The 19074-nt window shown below is 40.4% G+C and overlaps 1 protein-coding gene across 2 annotated transcripts in view; it reads right to left on the bottom strand.

Moving 5' to 3' along the window:
- The window catches only part of LOC115151997 (transmembrane protein 266), a 94316-nt gene extending 86628 nt beyond the window's left edge, over positions 1-7688 (bottom strand). The window contains exons 1-2 of one of the 2 annotated variants that reach the window (XM_029696415.1): positions 7039-7688; positions 5045-5144 (exon numbers count right to left, since the gene is read on the bottom strand). In XM_029696415.1, the coding sequence (XP_029552275.1) occupies positions 5045-5058 (14 nt within the window). In that variant the 5' untranslated portion in view covers positions 5059-5144; positions 7039-7688. The remainder of the gene's footprint in view (positions 1-5044; positions 5145-7038) is intronic. The other variant, XM_029696416.1, reaches the window with a different exon arrangement.
- Between the last annotated feature and the right edge of the window lie 11386 nt (positions 7689-19074).

Here is a 19074-nt window from a genome sequence, read left to right as displayed (position 1 = left end):
CCCATGCTTCCTGAAGCACCTCCCACAATTTGGATTGGCTTGATGGGCACTTCTCACGTACAATACGGTCAAGCTGCTCCACAACAGCTCAATAGGTTTAAGATCCGGTGACTGTGCTGGCCACTCCATTATAGACAGAATACCAGCTGAATGCTTCTTCCCTAAATAGTTCTTGCATAGTTTGGAGCTGTGCATTGGGTCATTGTCCTGTTGTAGGAGGAAATTGGCTCCAATTAAGCGCCGTCCACAGGGTGTGGCATGGCGTTGCAAAATAGAGTGATAGCCTTCCTTCTTCAAGATCCCTTTTACCCTGTACAAATCTCCCACTTTACCACCACCAAAGCACCCCCAGACCATCACATTGCCTCCACTGTGCTTGACAGATGGCGTCAACACTCCTCCAGGATATTTTCATTTTTTTTGCGTCTCACAAATGTTCTTCTTTGTGATCCGAACACCTCAAACTTAGATGCATCTGTCCATAACACTTTTTTTCCAATCTTCCTCTGTCCAGTGTCTGTGTTCTTTTGCCCATCTGTATCTTTTCTTTTTATTTGCCAGTCTGAGATGTTTTTTTCTTTGCAACTCTGACCAGAAGGCCAGTATCCCGGAGTCGCCTCTTCACTGTTGACGTTGAGACTGGGGTTTTGCGGGTACTATTTAATGTAGCTGCCAGTTGAGGACTTGTGAGGCATCTGTTTCTCAAACTAAACACTCTAATGTACTTGTCCTCTTGCTCAGTTGTGCACTGGGGCCTCCCACACCTCTTTCTATTCTGGTTAGAGCCAGTTTGCGCTGTTCTTTGAAAGGAGTAGTACACATCGTTGAACAAGATCTTCAGTTTCTTGGCAATTTCTCACATGGCATAGCCTTCATTTCTCAGAACAAGAACAGACTGATGAGTTTCAGAAGAAAGTGCTTTGTTTCTGGCCAGTTTGAGCCTGTAACCGAACCCACAAATGCTGATGCTCCAGTTACTCAACTAGTCTAAAGAATGCCCGTTTTATTGCTTCTTTAATCAGAACAACAGTTTGCAGCTGTGCTAACATAATTGAAAAAAGGTTTTCTAATGATCAATTAGCCTTTTAAAATGATTTAGCTAACACAATGTGCCATTGGAACACAACAGTCATGGTTACTGATAATGGGCCTCTGTACACCTACATAGATATTCCATACAAAACCTGCCGTTTCCAGCTACAAGAGTCATTTAAAAAATTAACAATGTCTACACTGTATTTCTGATCAATTTTATGTTTTTTAATGGACAAAAAATGTGATTTTCTTTCAAAAACAAGGACATTTCTAAGTGACCCCAAACTTTTGAACGGTAGTGTATATACAGTACCAGTCAAAAGTTTGGACAACCCTCCTCATTCCAGGGTTTTTCTTTATTTGCACTATTTTCTACATTGTAGAATAATAGTGAAAACATATAAACTATGAAATAACACACATGGAATCATGTAGTAACCAAAAAAAGAGATTCTTCAAAGTAGCCACCCTTTGCCTTGATGACAGGTTTGCACACTCTTGGCATTCTCTCATCCAGGTTCATGAGGTAGTCACTTGGAATGTATTTCAATTAACAGTTGTGCCTTGTTAAAAGTTCATTTGTGGAATTACGTTCCTTCTTAATGTGTTTGAGCCAATCAGTTGTGTTGTTACAGGGTAGGGGTGGTATGCAGAAGATAGTCCTATTTGGTAAAACACCAAGTCCATATTATGGTAAGAACAGCTCAAATAAGCAAAGAGAAACGACAGTCCAACATTACTTTAAGACATGAAGGTCAGTCAATGCGGAACATTTCAAGAACTTTGAACAATTCTTGAAGTGCAGTCGCAAAAACCATCAAGCGCTATGATGAAACTGGCTCTCATGAGGACCGCCACAGGAATGGAAGACCCAGAATTACCTCTGCTACAGAGAATAAGTTCATTAGTTAACTGCACCTCAGATTTCAGGCCAAATAAATGCTTCGCTGAGGTCAAGTACCAGACACATCTCAACATCAACTGTTTAGAGGAGACTGTGTGAATCAGGCTTTCGTGGTCGAATTGCTGCAAAGAAACCATTACTAAAGGACACCAATAAGAAGAAGAGACTTGCTTGGGCCAAGAAACACGAGGAATGGACATTAGACCGGTGGAAATCGGTCCTTTGTCTTATGAGTCCAAATTTGAGAGTGTTGGTTCCAACCGCCGTGTCTTTATGAGACGCACAGTATGTTAATGGATTATCTCCGCACGTGTCGTTCCCACTGTGAAGCATGGAGGTGTGATGGTGTGGGGGTGCTTTGCTGGTGACACTGTCTGTGATTTATTGAGATTTCAAGGCACACTTAACCAGCATGGCTACCACAGCATTCTGCAGCGATATGCCATCCCATCTGGTTTGCTCTTAGTGGGACTATCATTTGTTTTTCCAACAGGACAATGACCCAAAACACACCTCCAGGCTGTGTAAGGGCTATTGGACCAAAAAGGAGAGTGATGGAGTGCTGCATCAGATGACTTGGCCTCCACAATCACCTGACCTCAACCCAATCGAGATGGTTTGGGATGAGTTGGACTGCAGATTGAAGGAAAAGCAACCAACAAGTGCTCAGCATATGTGGGAACTCCTTCAAGACTGTTCGAAAAGCATTCCAGGTGAAGCTGGTTGAGAAAATACCAAGAACGTGCAAAGCTGTCATTAAGGCAAAGGGTGTCTACTTTGAAGAATATAAATATAACATTTGTTTAACACTTTTTTGGTTACTACATGATTCCATGTGTTGTTACATAGTTTTGATGTGTTCACTATTATTCTACAATGTAGAAAATAGTAAAAATAAAGAAAAACCCTTGAATGACTAGGTGTCCAAACTTTTGACTGGTACTGTACATACACTACTTATGCAAAAGTATTTGGACACCCCTTCAAATTTGTGGATTTGGCTAGTTCAGCCACACCTATTACTGACAGGTGTATAAAATTGGGTCGCAGCCATGCAATCTCCATAGACAAACAATGGCAGTAGAATGGCCTTAATGAAGAGCTCAGAGACTTTCAACATGGCACCGTCATAGGATGCCATCTTTCCAACAAGTCAGTAAATGTTTCTAATATATGGTTTTAACATGGCATTACATATGTAACATGCTATTCAATGGACAATATGCAGTAACAAATACTATAATGTGAAGATAGACTGTTAGTTTAAAACTCAACCTTCTTGGGAACCTATGTTTTGAGAAGCTGTGTGGATTCTTAGAAAGATGAACTCACTAAGCTATTAAAACACAATTAAATGCCTTTAAATCATAGTATTAACACTGGTGCTGTATTTCTGACTAATGTTTTTTGGTCGTAGTTGCCTTGTTGCTTCAGTAAATGCCCCATGGAACTTATGGTTAGAAGCCCTGGATACATCTGCCAGGGAAACATTTATACATTTTTGTCCTTCAGCAGACACTCTCGTCCAGAGCAACTTACAGGACCAATTAGGGTTAGGTGCCTTGCTCAAGGGCACATCTACAGACTTTTCACCTAGTCAGCTCAGGGATTCAAACCAGCAACCTTTACATTACCTGCCCAACGCTCTTAACTGCTAGGCTACCTGCCACCCATAATGTTATGTAATGTCATGTAACATCATCTGTAGGAGATTTAAACTTCCCATATGTGAGCTAACTGTGTATATATTGTGCTAAAATGGTAAACTACTCATCAGCACATTTTCTTGTAATGAGACAGGATCGAGACATAGAATCGAAACAGAGTGATTAACTGCTCTGTGGCAGAGACTCACGTGGCCCCAGAGGTTAGTTCCAGTAAATGTTAGCTGACCTGTTTCAAACACACATGACTCGTCATGGTGTGTAGCGTACTCTCTGAATGGTGATGATTAGTTGGTGATGATTATTTGAATCAGCTGTGTAGTGCTAGGGGGCAAAAACCAAAATGTGCTCCCCTTGGGGTTCCGAGGTCTGAGTTTGGGAAACCCTGCACCAACCACTATTGCTACAGTATACTTGTCAGTATACTAGCATAAACCATCTGCAATGAGAAGAGCCTACAGCTAGTTTATTCAATATAATTGAATGTGTAAAATTATATTATTGAATGAAGTTTGAAAAGGCAATGCAGTTCTTTCTTCTTTTTGTCACTACATTTTCTTCACTGGTTTGTGTCAATCAACCAAAGCTTTTACAACTATAACATGTTCAAATTTAAACTGAATGTTAAATATATGATAAATCTGTCCACTTACAGGGAGGTTAAATGTTGAGCAGCAACTATTTTTCCATCTCTGACTCTTAGTGTGAGCAGAAATACACCACAGAGAGGAAGAGATTATTTAAAGTAGTGTAGAATGAAAAGAACAGTGGTGAAAACAGCTCCGCAGACGTGATCACACCACACAAGGATTTCCCATCTGTCATTTCACCAGGGTGTCGCTGAGGACCGACTGCATTAATTCATGCCTCAGTGTTAACCAGAAAACATATCACAATTCTGTTTGTCGCCCACTGGCCAGTATATTGTCCCACAGTGTTTTCATCTTCCCTTGCACTTCACCCCCCATCTCCCTCCCACTTCACCCTCATTTCCCTCCCACCTCACCCACCATCTCCCTCCCCTTACTTGGCCATAACCAGGGCTGTCATCAGGATGCAGGGGCTGTCTTGGGTACCACACAGAGAGTAATTATTATTAAGAGAAGATGAAAAGTGAACACCCCTCCTGCATGCTAAGAGATTGCAGCAGAGGCAGTCTGGTGACTGGTGGTCGTTCTCTTGGAGTACCTAGCTAAGGCAAACTCAGCTCCCCTGCTGCTCAGGCTCAAAGTCCTTGACTGGAAGTGCATGAGGAAATTGAAAGCGGCAATTCTCATAATCAGCTGAGGCTTGCTGGGTGTTCCATCGCAAAACCTGTGTGTGTTCATAGCGGGCAGTCATGGTAAAATGCGCAAAACACATGACAATATAGTGAGAGGTTATGATGTGTTAAACAGATAGGGACATCAGAGTTAATTTGGTATGTTGATGTTTTACTTACTGGGGCTTGCTCATGTTGCTGTGTTGTTTCTGTGAATGGACGTCGACACGATTGTTACTCCTGATTTCACCAGAGATTAGAGACTTGGCTCATATCACACCTGTGGAGAAAGGTTAGAAAACAAGGAAGTTATTCATAGTCTCTCTACAACAGCGCATCTCATATATGAACACTTGTTCATTATACTTTAAACTATTTGACATTTGTTTTGAATGTCATGTTCATTAACTGTTTTATGAATTCACCTAAAACAAAGAAGATTGTCCATATAAATGACAGATGAAAGACTCTATATTCATCTGAATAGCGTGAAAACAATAAATTAATATGAACATAAACATTCTCCTACAGTATATGCTCTGCTCTGTGAGTCCTCTGGTAGTGACAGATTTAACTCTGCACCAGGAGCTCAAAAACATCACATCACTTGAATAACAAGTAAGGCAGGATGAGAGCTTCTTTTTTTGCCATTGGAAATAGAACCATTGAAAGTTCATTTAAATGACAGTCCATTCCAGCAGCTTTCCACAGACTACACACAAGAGAAGAGCAACCAGGTACATAGGCTTCACCCACACAGAATCACAGTCACCTAGTCTTTGAAAAGGGATACCACCGCACAGACAGCTGCATTCCCCACATTGCAGGTATAAACTGATGCTCAATGTGCAAGTGCGTCACTTTTAAAAAGTCTGAGGAAGTTGTCAGCAGCAATATAAAGACATCAGTAAGCAGCATGGGCTGTAGAGATTGTTTATTCAAAGCATCAATCATTTAGATGCCGGGCGGTGAGGAGAGGTTCATTTGCAGAGTTTTGTATGAAGTCAGGGCAAAGGAAAAACCTTCAGACACATGAGCTGATGTGATGAGGAGTCAGTATTTGGAGCTATAGCAGAACAGAATGTAGTACAGCACAGCACAGTAGAATGTATTCAATATAAATAAATGCAGGTCAATCACGGGCTAGAGTGTAATATTGCATATACCCAAGAAAAAATTATGCACACAACTGGTACTTATAGGAAATGTGGCCACAGCACAGACAATAGCATAGGCTATGTGTTGGAAAGGTTGTTCTTGCTGTGCAGTAAAGACAATGAGTGAAATAGAAAGCACTGGAGTTACTGTATGCAGGATTTCTTCTTTTTAAAGAAACCAGTCAATCCCAGCTCCTAATAATGGATGTGGCCATAGGTCAAGGACTTGACTTGACAACCCATCAGACAAGGTAATTATTTAAGTTAAGCTCTCGGTTAACAGTTAGAATATATATTGAAACATCCATCAATTCCAAGACTTGAGTAAATACTTACACTACTCTTTACTCATCATCAAAATAAAATATATATCTATCAGGCTGTAAATGAACTGTTGCCATATATCCATGTTGTTCTCCAACATACAGTAACTTGCATTCCCCCTTAAAGGCAATAATTACTTGTTTTTTTAACTGCGAGCACAGGTTATGACATACAGCAAGGCAACCATTTCATATCGCCCAATCCCTTCACTTCCCAATATACTCAGTTACAGCCTTCTGTCTACATTTCAGTATCCACCTCCTCAGTCAGAACCCAAGATGTATCCTACATTAGAAGTTACCCCAATAAACACAGGGTTCTACCTCAAAGACTTGTTAACATTGATCCCTGCTAAACAGATAAAGGCTAGTATGTCTCCATTATTCTTCACACACAAGGCCACACAGCTTTCTACAATGACTGTTATTCTAGTTCAAAGCACGTGGAACAACAGATATATAGGTTGCTACTACACGGTAGCTACTTTAAACAGTAGGCTATATTAGATGTTTTCCTGATAATTTAGCAAAGCCATCAATAGTGCAATAAAAAACACAGCACGAATATGACAATTATTGTGGTCATTAAGACGCCAATAAAAGAAAGGGGGAATGAATAGATGAAACAGTGGAAGTCACAGGCAGGAAGTATCGAAATAATAAATAAATATGATATTCTGACAAATAAACATACCTTTAATGCTCTACATTGTTGAAAGTATGGTCGTGACTCCCATGCCCTCCTAATGATGATGGTAATGTCTCCCTTGTCGATGATCAGTGTGAGCGAGGCTCGGTTCTTGCTGTGTGTAGGCTGCTGCTATCCTCTCCAGATTTGCATTGGCCAAGCACCCGTGCTGCTGCTTAGAATACAGGGCACAACGAAAAAGCCCGATCCTTGCTGCAAGCCTCATCCTTCACGAAGGTGCTATTAAATGTCCACCACTATCCACATAATCAGATAATGGCATCTTTGTAACGGAAGGAGGTTCTAGTGCATTCTAGTGCACAAATCGCGCCTGCTCACAGGGTTTCCCCATAAACACGTTATGGACTCCATGTGTCCTGTATAGGTGAATGACCAGGAACTGTCCAGGTGCTGAAATTGTGATCCAGCGTCATCCACAGATGCGAAGCAACAAACTATATCTCACAATGAAATGTGAGATCAAAATCCGAAATAATTGACGTTTTTATGGCTTTCATAAAGAGCTTTTTCATGCCACCCACCCCCAGAAGCATCATCAGTGTTCCTCGCGATAACATCGCAGTGATAGCAGGACAGCATACTGTTCCAGTTCCTGGATGGTCAAAGGCTACTTTGACGCATGTCACTGGGTCTTTCCATGAAATTAGTGACTTTTGCGTCCCTTTGATATTTTAAGTGAAAATTGTGCACCAATATTGAATTGAAAAAAAAAACAGTTATATGAAATGAAGTGTTCTTTAATGTAGACCACATAAAGAATTCAATAAATCCGATTTTCTATAAAAATAAAGGCTTGCAAAAGTGCCAAAATTAAGCATTTTGGCATGCCCTTCCATCAACTCTGTGTCACTTCTTGGAAGATTCTAACCCAGCTATACATCCCTTTCCTGCAGTCAAATAACCTAGTGTCCCCATGGGTGGAATGTTTTCCTATTCCCCCCCCCAAAAAAATGTAAACAGCCGCAAATCTAGTGTTTCTATGTCAAACAGTTTTGTTATATTTCAGTCTTCTGTGATGTATATAAAGTGTAATATTGAGATGCAAACTCAAAATAAATTGAAAACATTTCAACTCTATATCTGACATGGTACAGGTGTTCTTTTTTTAAACCCATCACCATGTGTGTGAGGTGCATACTTTTGTTTCAAAGTAGATTTGTTTAAGACTACCTAGAAACACTCTGTGTGACCTTGATTTAGCCCACTGCAGTAAAAGAACCTTCATAGATGTAGATATAGGTTAGCTATAGGTTCCTCAGATTATGCTACACGACTGACATTTAGGCAATCTGGTAGTTTCAAAAAGTAGTAGGCCTATTTAAATATTACATCGTAATTATGATTACAAGAATTTGCACTTATCCCTGACTTTTATCTCTGGCATAAGTGTATTTTAACTTTTAATGTTTATGATGTATACATTGCATAATAACTAACTATTTTAAATAGCTACATTTTCCAATCTACAATCTACACTGAGTGTACAAAACACTATGGACACCTGCTCTTTCCATGACATCACCAGGTGAATCCAGGTGAAAGCCATGGTCCCTTATTGATGTCACTTGTTAAATCCACTTCAATCAGTGTAGATGAATGGGAGGAGACAAGTTAAAGAAGGATTTTTAAGCCTTGAGACAATTGAGGCATGAATTGTGAATGTGTGCCATTCAGACGGTGAATGGGCAAGACAAAAGATTGAAGTGCCTTTGAACGGAGTGTGCTAGTAGGTGCCAGGCACACTGTGTCATGAACTGCAACGCTGCTGGGTGTTTCATGCTCAACAGTTTCCCATGTGTATCAAGAATGGTCCACCACCCAAAGGACATCCAGGCAACTTGGCACAACTGTGGGAAGCATTGGAGTCAACATGGACCAGCATCCCCCTTGGAACGGTTTTGAAACCGGGGTGGGGGGAGAGCAACTCAATATTAGGAAGGTGTTCTTAATATTTTGTGCGCTCAGTGTATGGCATTTGACCTGACAGTCAAGCTCTCAACAACATGCATTTGACAAGATGAGGACTCTCTTATGGTGTTTTTCAACATAGCATATGGGTTATTTGATCAATGTGACAATATATCAATAGTATTTCATTGGACCTCCAAGGCTGGCTACCCAGCAAACCAAAATTGGTTCTGTGAAGTTTAACAGAACATTTGTTGGGTCGCGGCAACTGTTCTCATAACACAAAAACAGTCCAGTCGAGCTGATGATTATAGAATGTTTGTATAAAACATTTGCCTGATTTTGCAAGAACATTCTTAGAATACATTTCATCTATTCTTTAAAAGTTCCCAGAATGTTTCATTAGGTTGTGAGAACAGTCTAGTGGGAACATTGTGGGGACATCACAAAAGATGTTCCCAAAATACAAAAACTGTCCAAATGTATCATTTAGGATGCAAAACAACATTCACCTGGTAGTACAAGAACATTCCAAGAACACATTTCATCTGTTTTAAAGTTTCCCAGAATGTTTCATTAAGTTGTGGGCAGTGGTGGAAAAAGTACCCAATTGTCATAAAGTAAAGATACCTTAATAGAAAATGACTCAAGTAAAAGTAAAAGTCACCCAGTAAAATACTACATTGAGTAAAAGTCTAAAGGTATTTGGTTTTAAATATACTTAAGTATCAAAAGCAAATGCAATTGCTAAAATATACTTAAATACCAAAAGTAAAAGTAAAAGTAGAAATAATTTCAAATTCCTTATATTAAGAAAACTAGACGGCACCATTTTCTTTTCTTTTTTTTAAATATACGGATAGCCAGGGGCACACTCCAACCCTCGGAAATAATTTATAAACAAAGCATGTGTGTTTAGTGAGTCCGCCAGATCAGAGGCAGTAGGGACGGCCAGGGATGTTCTCTTGATAAGAATTGGACCATTTTCCTGTCCTGTTAAGCATTTAAAATGTAACGAGTACTTTTGGGTGTCAGGGAAAATATATAGAGTAAAAAGTACATACTTTTTGGGGGGAATGTAGTGAGGTAAAAATAAAAGTTGTCAAAAATATAAATACTAAAGTTAAGTAGAGACACCACAAAAAACTACTTAAGTAGTACTTTAAAGTATTTTACACCACTGGTTGTGGGAACAGTCTGATGGGAACATTGTGGGGACATCACAAAAGATACGTTCCCAAAACACAAATACTGTCCAGTTGTGCGGACGATTATACAATGTTTCTTTAAGGGTGCAAAAAACATTCACCTAGTATTACAGGAACGTTCTCAGAACACACATCTTTTAGGTTTAACATAATAGTCCATTGATGTTCACACAATATACACTTTGCCTTTGAGTTCTTCATAACATTTAGACAATGTTATATTGAAGTTTTATATAATATTACCACAACATTCTCAGCATGCAAGTGTAGCTCCTTAAAGCAGTTTGGAATACAGTACATTCACATGATGTTTCTTTCCTGACGTAATGACGGTTCACATTTGAGGATATAAGGGCACAAGGCGAGACCCAGATGCAGACACAGGAGGCAGATGGTTAGAGCCCAAGATGTTTATTAACAATCCAAAAGGGGTAGGCAAGAGAATGGTCATGGACAGGCAAAAGGTCAAAACCAGTTCATAGTTCCAGAGGTACAGAATGGCAGGCAGGCTCGAGGTCAGGGCAGGCAGAATGGTCAGGCAGGCTCGAGGTCAGGGCAGGCAGAATGGTCAGGCAGGCTCGAGGTCAGGGCAGGCAGAATGGTCAGGCAGGCTCGAGGTCAGGGCAGGCAGAATGGTCAGGCAGGCTCGAGGTCAGGGCAGGCAGAATGGTCAGGCAGGCTCGAGGTCAGGGCAGGCAGAATGGTCAGGCAGGCGGGAATGGAGTCCAGAAATACACAAACATATTTTTTACACTTCGTATGTTGATATTCTGCATCACCAGGGGATAGATGTGGCCTTGTGTTTTTTTTTCAGTCAAACATGTCAATCAGGACACAGACGACAGAACAGTTATTAAAATGTTCCCATCCTCTTCATATGCTGTGTACTTGTAGCATTGTATTTTATTATTTTCTTTCTTCGTCACGTGTTGAAAGTCTTGTGAAATGTGATTTTGAAATTGAGAAAAGGTTAAAAAAATTATATTCAGTTTAAAGGTTCTGTCTAGATTTAAGAAGCATATGAATACACAAGAATATAAGTTATTTAAATTAAGTTTTATCCAACTAAAATCACACTTCATAAGACTTTCAACACGTGATGAATTAAGGAAATCATAAAATGCAATGTTACAAGTACACATATGAAGAGGATGGAAACATTTTAATAATTCCAAAATTATGTTCTGTGTCCTGATTGACCATATTTGACTGAAAAAAACCCCACAAGGCCACAGCTATACCCTGGTGGCTCAGTGTTAATTATGTGGCTGGTTCAACCCCACATATTCTGTAACCATGCTTCTTTAGAAAAAAATGGGATATTGTGGCACAGCTATACTCTACTAAAAGAGAGGATGACTATTTAGACAAACTGTAAATATTGTGTAAAAATGTACTGTTCAACTTCAAAAAACACACCCAATATAATTCCTACTTTGAGATACTTTGATATGGTCCCCTCTGCCTTATTTTTCATGATCTGAAAAGCCAAAGTGATCCTAGATCAGCACCAATGATTTACATATACACTGGACAACGGTAATGGGCACTGTGTTGAAGCCACTGTGCATCCATCTTGGCACTCACACACCATCGCAAAAAATATTTTGTAAACTTTAGAAATGTATTTATTAATGAGATTACTAATGTCACTATATCCAGTACACCAACAAAAAATACTTAATTACTTGTAATTTTGTCCTTGAAACATTTAATTGAAATACTCTAGAATTCCATTCATACCTATGGAGAACTTATCCTACTGGGGAGTGGCAATATAGCCGACCAGGGGCTTCAAAGCCCCTAAATAGCCAATACAGTGCCTTGCAAAAGTATTCATCCCCCTTGGCGTTTTTCCTATTTTGTTGCATTACAACCTGTAATTTAAATGGATTTTTATTTGGATTTCATGTAATGGTCATACACAAAATAGTCCAAATTGGTGAAGTGAAATGAAAAAAATAACTTTACGGAAAAGATTTTACGGAAAAGTGGTGCGTCCATATGTATTCACCCCCTTTGCTATGAAGGCCCTAAATAAGATCTGGTGCAACCAATTACCTTCAAAAGTCACATAATTAGTTAAATAAAGGCCACCTGTGTGCAATCTAAATGTCACATGATCTCAGTATATATACACCTGTTCTGAAAGGTCCCAGAGTCTGCAACACCACTAAGCAAAGGGCACCACCAAGCAAGTGGCACCACCAAGCAAGTGGCACCATGAAGACCAAGGAGCTTTCCAAACAGGTCAGGGACAAAGTTGTGGAGAAGTACAGATCAGGGTTGGGTTATAAAAAAAATATCAGAAACTTTGAACATCCCACGGAGCACCATTAAATACATTATTAAAAATGGAAAGAATATGGCACCACAACAAACCTGCCAAGAGAGAGCCGCCCACCAAAACCCACAGACCAGGCAAGGAGGGCATTAACCAGAGAGGCATCAAAGTGACCAAAGATAACCCTGAAGGAGCTGAAAAGCTCCGCAGCGGAGATTGGAGTATCTGTCCATTAGGACCACTTTAAGCCGTACACTCCACAGAGCTGGGCTTTATGGAAGAGTGACCAGAAAAAAGCCATTGCTTAAAGAAAAAAATAAGCAAACATGTTTGGCGTTCGCCAAAAGGCATGTGGGAGACTCCCCAAACATATGGAAGAATGTACTCTGGTCAGATGAGACTAAATTGAGCTTTTTGGCCATCAAGGAAAACACTTTGTCTGGCGCAAACCCAACACCTCTCATCACCCCGAGAATACCATACCCACAGTGAAGCATGGTGATGGCAGCATCATCCTGTGGGAATGTTTTTCATCGTCAGGGACTGGGAAACTGGTCAGAATTGAGGGAATGATGGATGGCCTGTTTCAGTCTTCCAGAGATTTGAGACTGGAATGGAGGTTCACCTTCCAGCAGGACAATGACCCTAAGCATACTGCTAAAGCAACACTCGAGTGGTTTAAGGGGAAACATTTATGGCCTAGTCAAAGCCCAGACCTCACTCCAATTAGGAATCTGTGGTATGACTTAAAGATTGCTGCACACCATCAAACTTGAAGGAGCTGGAGCAGTTTTGTCTTGAAGAATAGGTAAAAATTCAAGTGGCTAGATGTACCAAGCTTGCAGAGACATACCTGAAGAGACTTGCAGCTGTAATTGCTGCAAAAGGTGGTTCTACAAAGTATTGACTTTGGGGGGGGGCAAATAGTTACGCATACTCAAGTTTCCTGTTTTTTTGTCTTATTTCTTGTTTGTTTCACAAGAAAAAATATTTTGCATCTTCAAAGTGTTGTGTAAATCAAATGATCCACCCCTCCCAAAAATCTATTTTAATTCCAGGTTGTAAGGCAACAAAATAGGAAAAATGCCAAGGGGGTGAATACTTTCGCAAGCCACTGTACATGGTATCAGCAATCCAGGGTTTATATACAGTGCATTTAGAAAGTATTCAGACGCCATGACTTTTTCCACATTTTGTTTGTTACAGCCTTATTCTAAAATGTATCAAATTGTTTTTTCCCTCATCAATCTACACACAGCACTCCATAATGACAAACCAAAAACAGGTTTTTAGACATTTTACATTTAAAATGTAAATGTATTAAAAAATGTTAACTGAAATATACCATTTACATAAGTATTCAGACCCTTTACTCAGTACTTTGTTGAAGGACCTTTGGCAGTGATTACAGCCTTGAATCTTCTTGGGTATGATGCTACAAGCTTGGCACATCTGTATTTGGGGAGTTTCTCCCATTCTTCTATGAAGATCCTCTCAAGCTCTCTCAGGTTGGATAAGGAGCGTCACTGCACAGCCATTTTCAAGTCTCTCCAAAGATGTTCGATCGGGATCGAGTCAGGGCTCTGGCTGGGCCATTCAAGGACATTCAGAGACTTGTCCCAAAGCCACTCCTGCGTTGTCTTAGCTGTGCACTTAGGGTTGTTGTCCTGTTGGAAGGGGAACCTTCACCCAGTCTGAGGTCCTGAGCACTGTGGAGCAGGTTTTCATCAAGAATCTCTCTGTACTTTGCTCTGTCCATTTTTCCCTCGATCCTGACTAGTCTCCCAGTCCCTGCCACTGAAAAACATCCCCACAGCATGATGCTTCCACCACCATGCTTCACCATAGGAATGGTGCCTGGTTTCTTTCAGACATGATGTATGGCTTTCAGACCAAAGAGTTCAACCTTGGTTTTATCAAACCAGAGGATCTTGTTTCTCATTGTCTGAGAGTCATTTAGGTGCCTTTTGGGAAACTCCAAGTGGGCTGTCATGTTTATTTTATTGAGGAGTGTATTCCGTCTAGCAACTCAACCATAAATGCCTGATTGGTGGAGTGCTGCAGAGATGGTTGTCCTTCTGGAAGGTTCTCCCATCTCCACAGAGGGACCATCGGGTTCTTGGTCACCTCCCTGGCCAAGGCCCTCCTCCCCTGATTGCTCAGTTTGGCTAGGCGGCCAGCTCTAGGAAGGGTCTTGGTGGTTCCAAACTTCTTCCATTTAAGAATGATGGAGGCTACTGTGTTCTTGGGGACCTTCAATATTGCAGACATTTTTTTGTTCCCTTCCACAGATCTGTGCCTCAACACAATCCTCTCTCTGAGCTTTATGGACAATTCCTTCGACCTCATGGCTTGGTTATTGCTCTAACATGCACTGTCAGCTGTGGGACCTTATATAGACAGGTGTGTGTGAGCCTTCCAAAATCATGTCCAATCAATTGAATTTACCACAGGTGGACTCCAATCAATTTGTAGAAACATCTCAAGGATGATCAATGGAAACAGGATGCTCAATTTCGAGTTTCATAGCAAAGAGTCTGAATACATATGGAAATAAGGTATTTCTGTTTTATATATTTTTTTATAAATGTGCAAAAATGTCAAACATTTCTGAAGATAATCATATTTTTTTAATCCATTTTAGAATAAGGCTGTAATGTAACAAAAAGTTTGAAAAAGGTTAGGGGTCTGAACACTTTCCGAATGCCCTGTAAATATTTATTGAAATGTTCTGAGCACCTCCAAGACAAGGTAAAATGTATATTGCGCGAACATCAATGGAATATTGTGTTAAACATAAAACAAATATGCTATGAACGTCATAAAAACGGACTAAGTAGCATAATACAAAAATCCCCATCAACATCCGCCAATGACGGCATTTCGCATCTGCGGTGGAAGGTGGCCGACCTATAGCGGTGTTGCAGACCATGAGACATCCCGAAAATCGGTCTTCTCACATAAACATCTGTAGCGTCCGAACGGTTGGGCCTACAAACTAATATGACCACTCTATGGAAAGACGAGACTTGCACGAACACAATGGTTTTCTCCGCTTCATAGGACTCTTCTGAAGGTAGCCGCTAACATTTAAAAACCACATGGATGTACATATGGAAGTAGTTTAGTGCTAATTATTTGTTGTTAAATATCGATAAAAAAAGATGTATAATAATTTACTGATCTTTCTTATATCTCTTAGATATAGGACAGACACTTTAAAACAAACTTCCTTTTGACTATCTGTTTTTACATGCATGAATATGTTAGTCAATGTCTTTCTATGCGCAGTAAGGCCAAATTCAATGTTTTATCAAATATATTTTTTTATATATACAGTTGAAGTCGGAAATTTACATACACCTTAGCCAAATACATTTAAACTCAGTTTTTCACAATTACTGACATTTAATCCTAGTAAAAATTCCCTGTTTTAGGTCAGTTAGGATCACCACTTTATTTTAAGAATGTAAAATGTCAGAATAATAGTAGAGATAATTATTTATTTAAGCTTTTATTTCTTTCATCACATTCCCAGTGGGTCAGAAGTTCATATACACTCAAATAGTATTTGGTAGCATTGCCTTAAAATTGTTTAACTTGGGTCAAACGTTTCAGGTAGCCTTCCACAAGCTTCCCACAATAAGTTGGGGGAATTTTGGCCCATTCCTCCTGATAAAGCTGTTGTAACTGAGTCAGCTTTGTAGGCCTCCTTGTACGCACACACTTTTTCAGTTCTGCCCACACATTTTCTATAGGATTGAGGTCAGGGCTTTGTGATGGCCACTCCAATACCTTGACTTTGTTGTCTTTAAGCCATTTTCCCACAACTTTGGAAGTATGCTTGGGGTCATTGTCCATTTGCAACCAAGCTTTAACTTCCTGACTGATGTCTTGAGATGTTGCTTCAATATAGCCACATAATTTTCCTTCCTTATAATGCCATCTATTTTGTGATGTGCACCAGTCCCTCCGGTAGCAGTTCTATTTTTGTTTCATCAGACCAGAGGACATTTCTTCAAAAAGTACGATCTTTGTCCTCATGTGCAGTTGCAAACTGTAGTCTGGCTTTTTTATGCCGGTTTTGGAGCAGTGGCTTCTTCCTTGCTGAGCGGCCTTTCAGGTTATGTCGATATAGGACTCGTTTTACTGTGGATATAGATACTTTTGTACCTGTTTCCTCCAGCATCTTCACAAGGTCCTTTGCTGTTGTTCTGGGATTGTTTTGCACTTTTCGCGTCAAAGTACATTCATCTCTAGGAGACAGAACGCGTCTCCTTCCCGAGCAGTATGACGGCTGCGTGGTCCCATGGTATTTATACTTGCGTACTATTGTTTTTACAGATGAACGTGGTACCTTCAGGCATTTGGAAATTGCTCCTAAGGATGAACCAGACTTGTGGAGGTCTAACATTTTTTTTTATTTCTTTTGATTTTCCCATGATGTCAAGCAAAGAGGCACTGAGTTTGAAGGTAGGCCTTGAAATACATCCGCAGGTACACCTCCAATTGACTCAAATTATGTCAATTAGCCTATCAGAAGTTTCTAAAGCCATGACATCAATTTCTGGAATTTTCCAAACTGTTTAAAGGCACAGTCAACTCAGTGTATGTAAACTTCTGACCCACTGGAATTGTAATACAGTGAATTATATGTGAAATAATCTGTCTGTTAACAATTGTTGGAAAAATGACTTGTGTCATTGTCACGTCCTGACCATAGTAAGCTGTTATTTTCTATGGTAGAGTAGGTCAGGGCGTGACAGGTTTTTTTTCTAGTTTAGTTATTTCTATGTTGGGTTGTTCTAGTTTTGTATTTCTACGTTGGGCTTTGTTTGGGATAATCTCCAATTAGAGGCAGCTGGTCATCGGTGTCTCTAATTGGAGGTCATATTTAAGTTGATGTATGTCCCACCTGGGTTTGTGGGAGATTAATTTTGAGTAGTGTATGTTTCACCTCTGCGTCACAGTTTGTTGTTTTTGTTAGTTCAGTTTATTGTTTATGGTTTGCATAGTTTCACAGTGTTAATAAAATGTGGAACGACACACACGCTGCAATTTGGTCCGCTTCTCCTTTCGACAACCGTGACAGTCATGCACAAAGTAGATGTCCTAACCGACTTGCCAGAACTATAGTATGTTAACAAGAAATTTGTGGAGTGGTTGAAAAACGAGTTTTAATGACTCCAACCTACGTATGTAAACTTCCGACTTCAACTGTATTTTTCGGTGGAGGCTGCCGAGGGGAGGATGGCTCATATTAATGGCTGGAATGGAGTCAATGGAGTGGTAACAACCACATGGAAACCATATGTTTGATGTGTTTTATACCCTTCCATTTACTCCATTCCAGCCATTAATATGAGCCGTCCTACCCTCAGCAGCCTCCACTGATTTTTTTAATACATAAAGGGGTCCTAAAATTCTAAATCAAATAGCTGAATGATTCTTGGTATGACAATCTTGGTATGAGCCCCCGGCTTAGACTCTTAAGGATTAAATGTGTTATAGGAACGTTCTTGCAACATCAGGCAAGTGTTTTATACAAACATACAAACTTTTGGGGAATGTTATGTGGTGGTTGTTACAGATGTTGTGCACAACATTTTAGTGAATATTAGGAGAACATTCCAAATATATTTTTATCAAAAACATTCTCTGAGGCCTCTCGAGTGGCACCGGTCTAAGGCACAGCTCTGCAGTGCTTGAGGCGTCACTACAGACCCGGGTTCGATCCCAGGCTGTGTCACAACTGGGCATGACCGGGAGTCCCATAGGGCGGCGCACAATTGTCCCAGCATAGTCCGGGTTAGGGGAGGGTTTGGCTGGGGGGGCTGTACTTGGCTCATCGCACTTTAGCAACTTCTTGTGGCAGGCCGGGCACCTGCAGGCTGACTATGATTGTCAGTTGAATGGTGTTTCCTCTGACACATTGGTGCAGCTGGCTTCCAGGTTAAGCGGGCGGGTGTTAAGAAGCGCAGTTTGGCCGGTCATGTTTTGGAGGATGCATGACTCGACCTTCGCCTCTCCCAAGCCTGTTGGGGGTGTTGCAGTGATGAGACAAGATCATAATTGGATCGCAATTGGATTTCACGAAATTGGGGAGAAAAAGGGTTAAAAAGAAATACATATAAAAAAAAAAATCTCTGAAGGTTATCATCCTAATATTAGATAGAAACGCTAACTAGAACTTAATGGGAATCTTAGCTAATGTTCTGGGAACGTTTGCTAGGTATAATAAAAACTGATCAGTTAACATGCTAACGGTTTTGAAAAAGTCCACAGAACAATGTTTACAAGCATGCTGGAAGTGTTGAGGCAGGAGGAATGTCATTAAGACGCCCAGAGCAAAGCAAAGTTGCCACGATTCCAGTCATACTTGCACTGTTTGCTCCAATTCCCTCTCAGCCTAACAGTCATTCCATTGTCTCTCACGAAACCCATAGGTTGTCTATGTAAAGCGATGTTGCAATCACACAGACAACAGGTAGCTGAAACGTCGCTGGTTCGAATCCCCAAGTCTGCAAGGTGGAAAAATCTGCCGTTCTGCACTTGAGCAAGCAGTTAACCCCCAACAACAAATGCTCCCTTGGTGCCGATGATGTCGACTAAGGCAGCCCC

The sequence above is a fragment of the Salmo trutta genome, chromosome 17 (genome assembly GCF_901001165.1).
Source record: "Salmo trutta chromosome 17, fSalTru1.1, whole genome shotgun sequence".
Taxonomy (NCBI): Eukaryota; Metazoa; Chordata; class Actinopteri; order Salmoniformes; family Salmonidae; genus Salmo; species Salmo trutta.
Note: the sequence above shows the minus strand (reverse complement) of the source record. Positions and strands in the feature narration are given on the sequence as shown.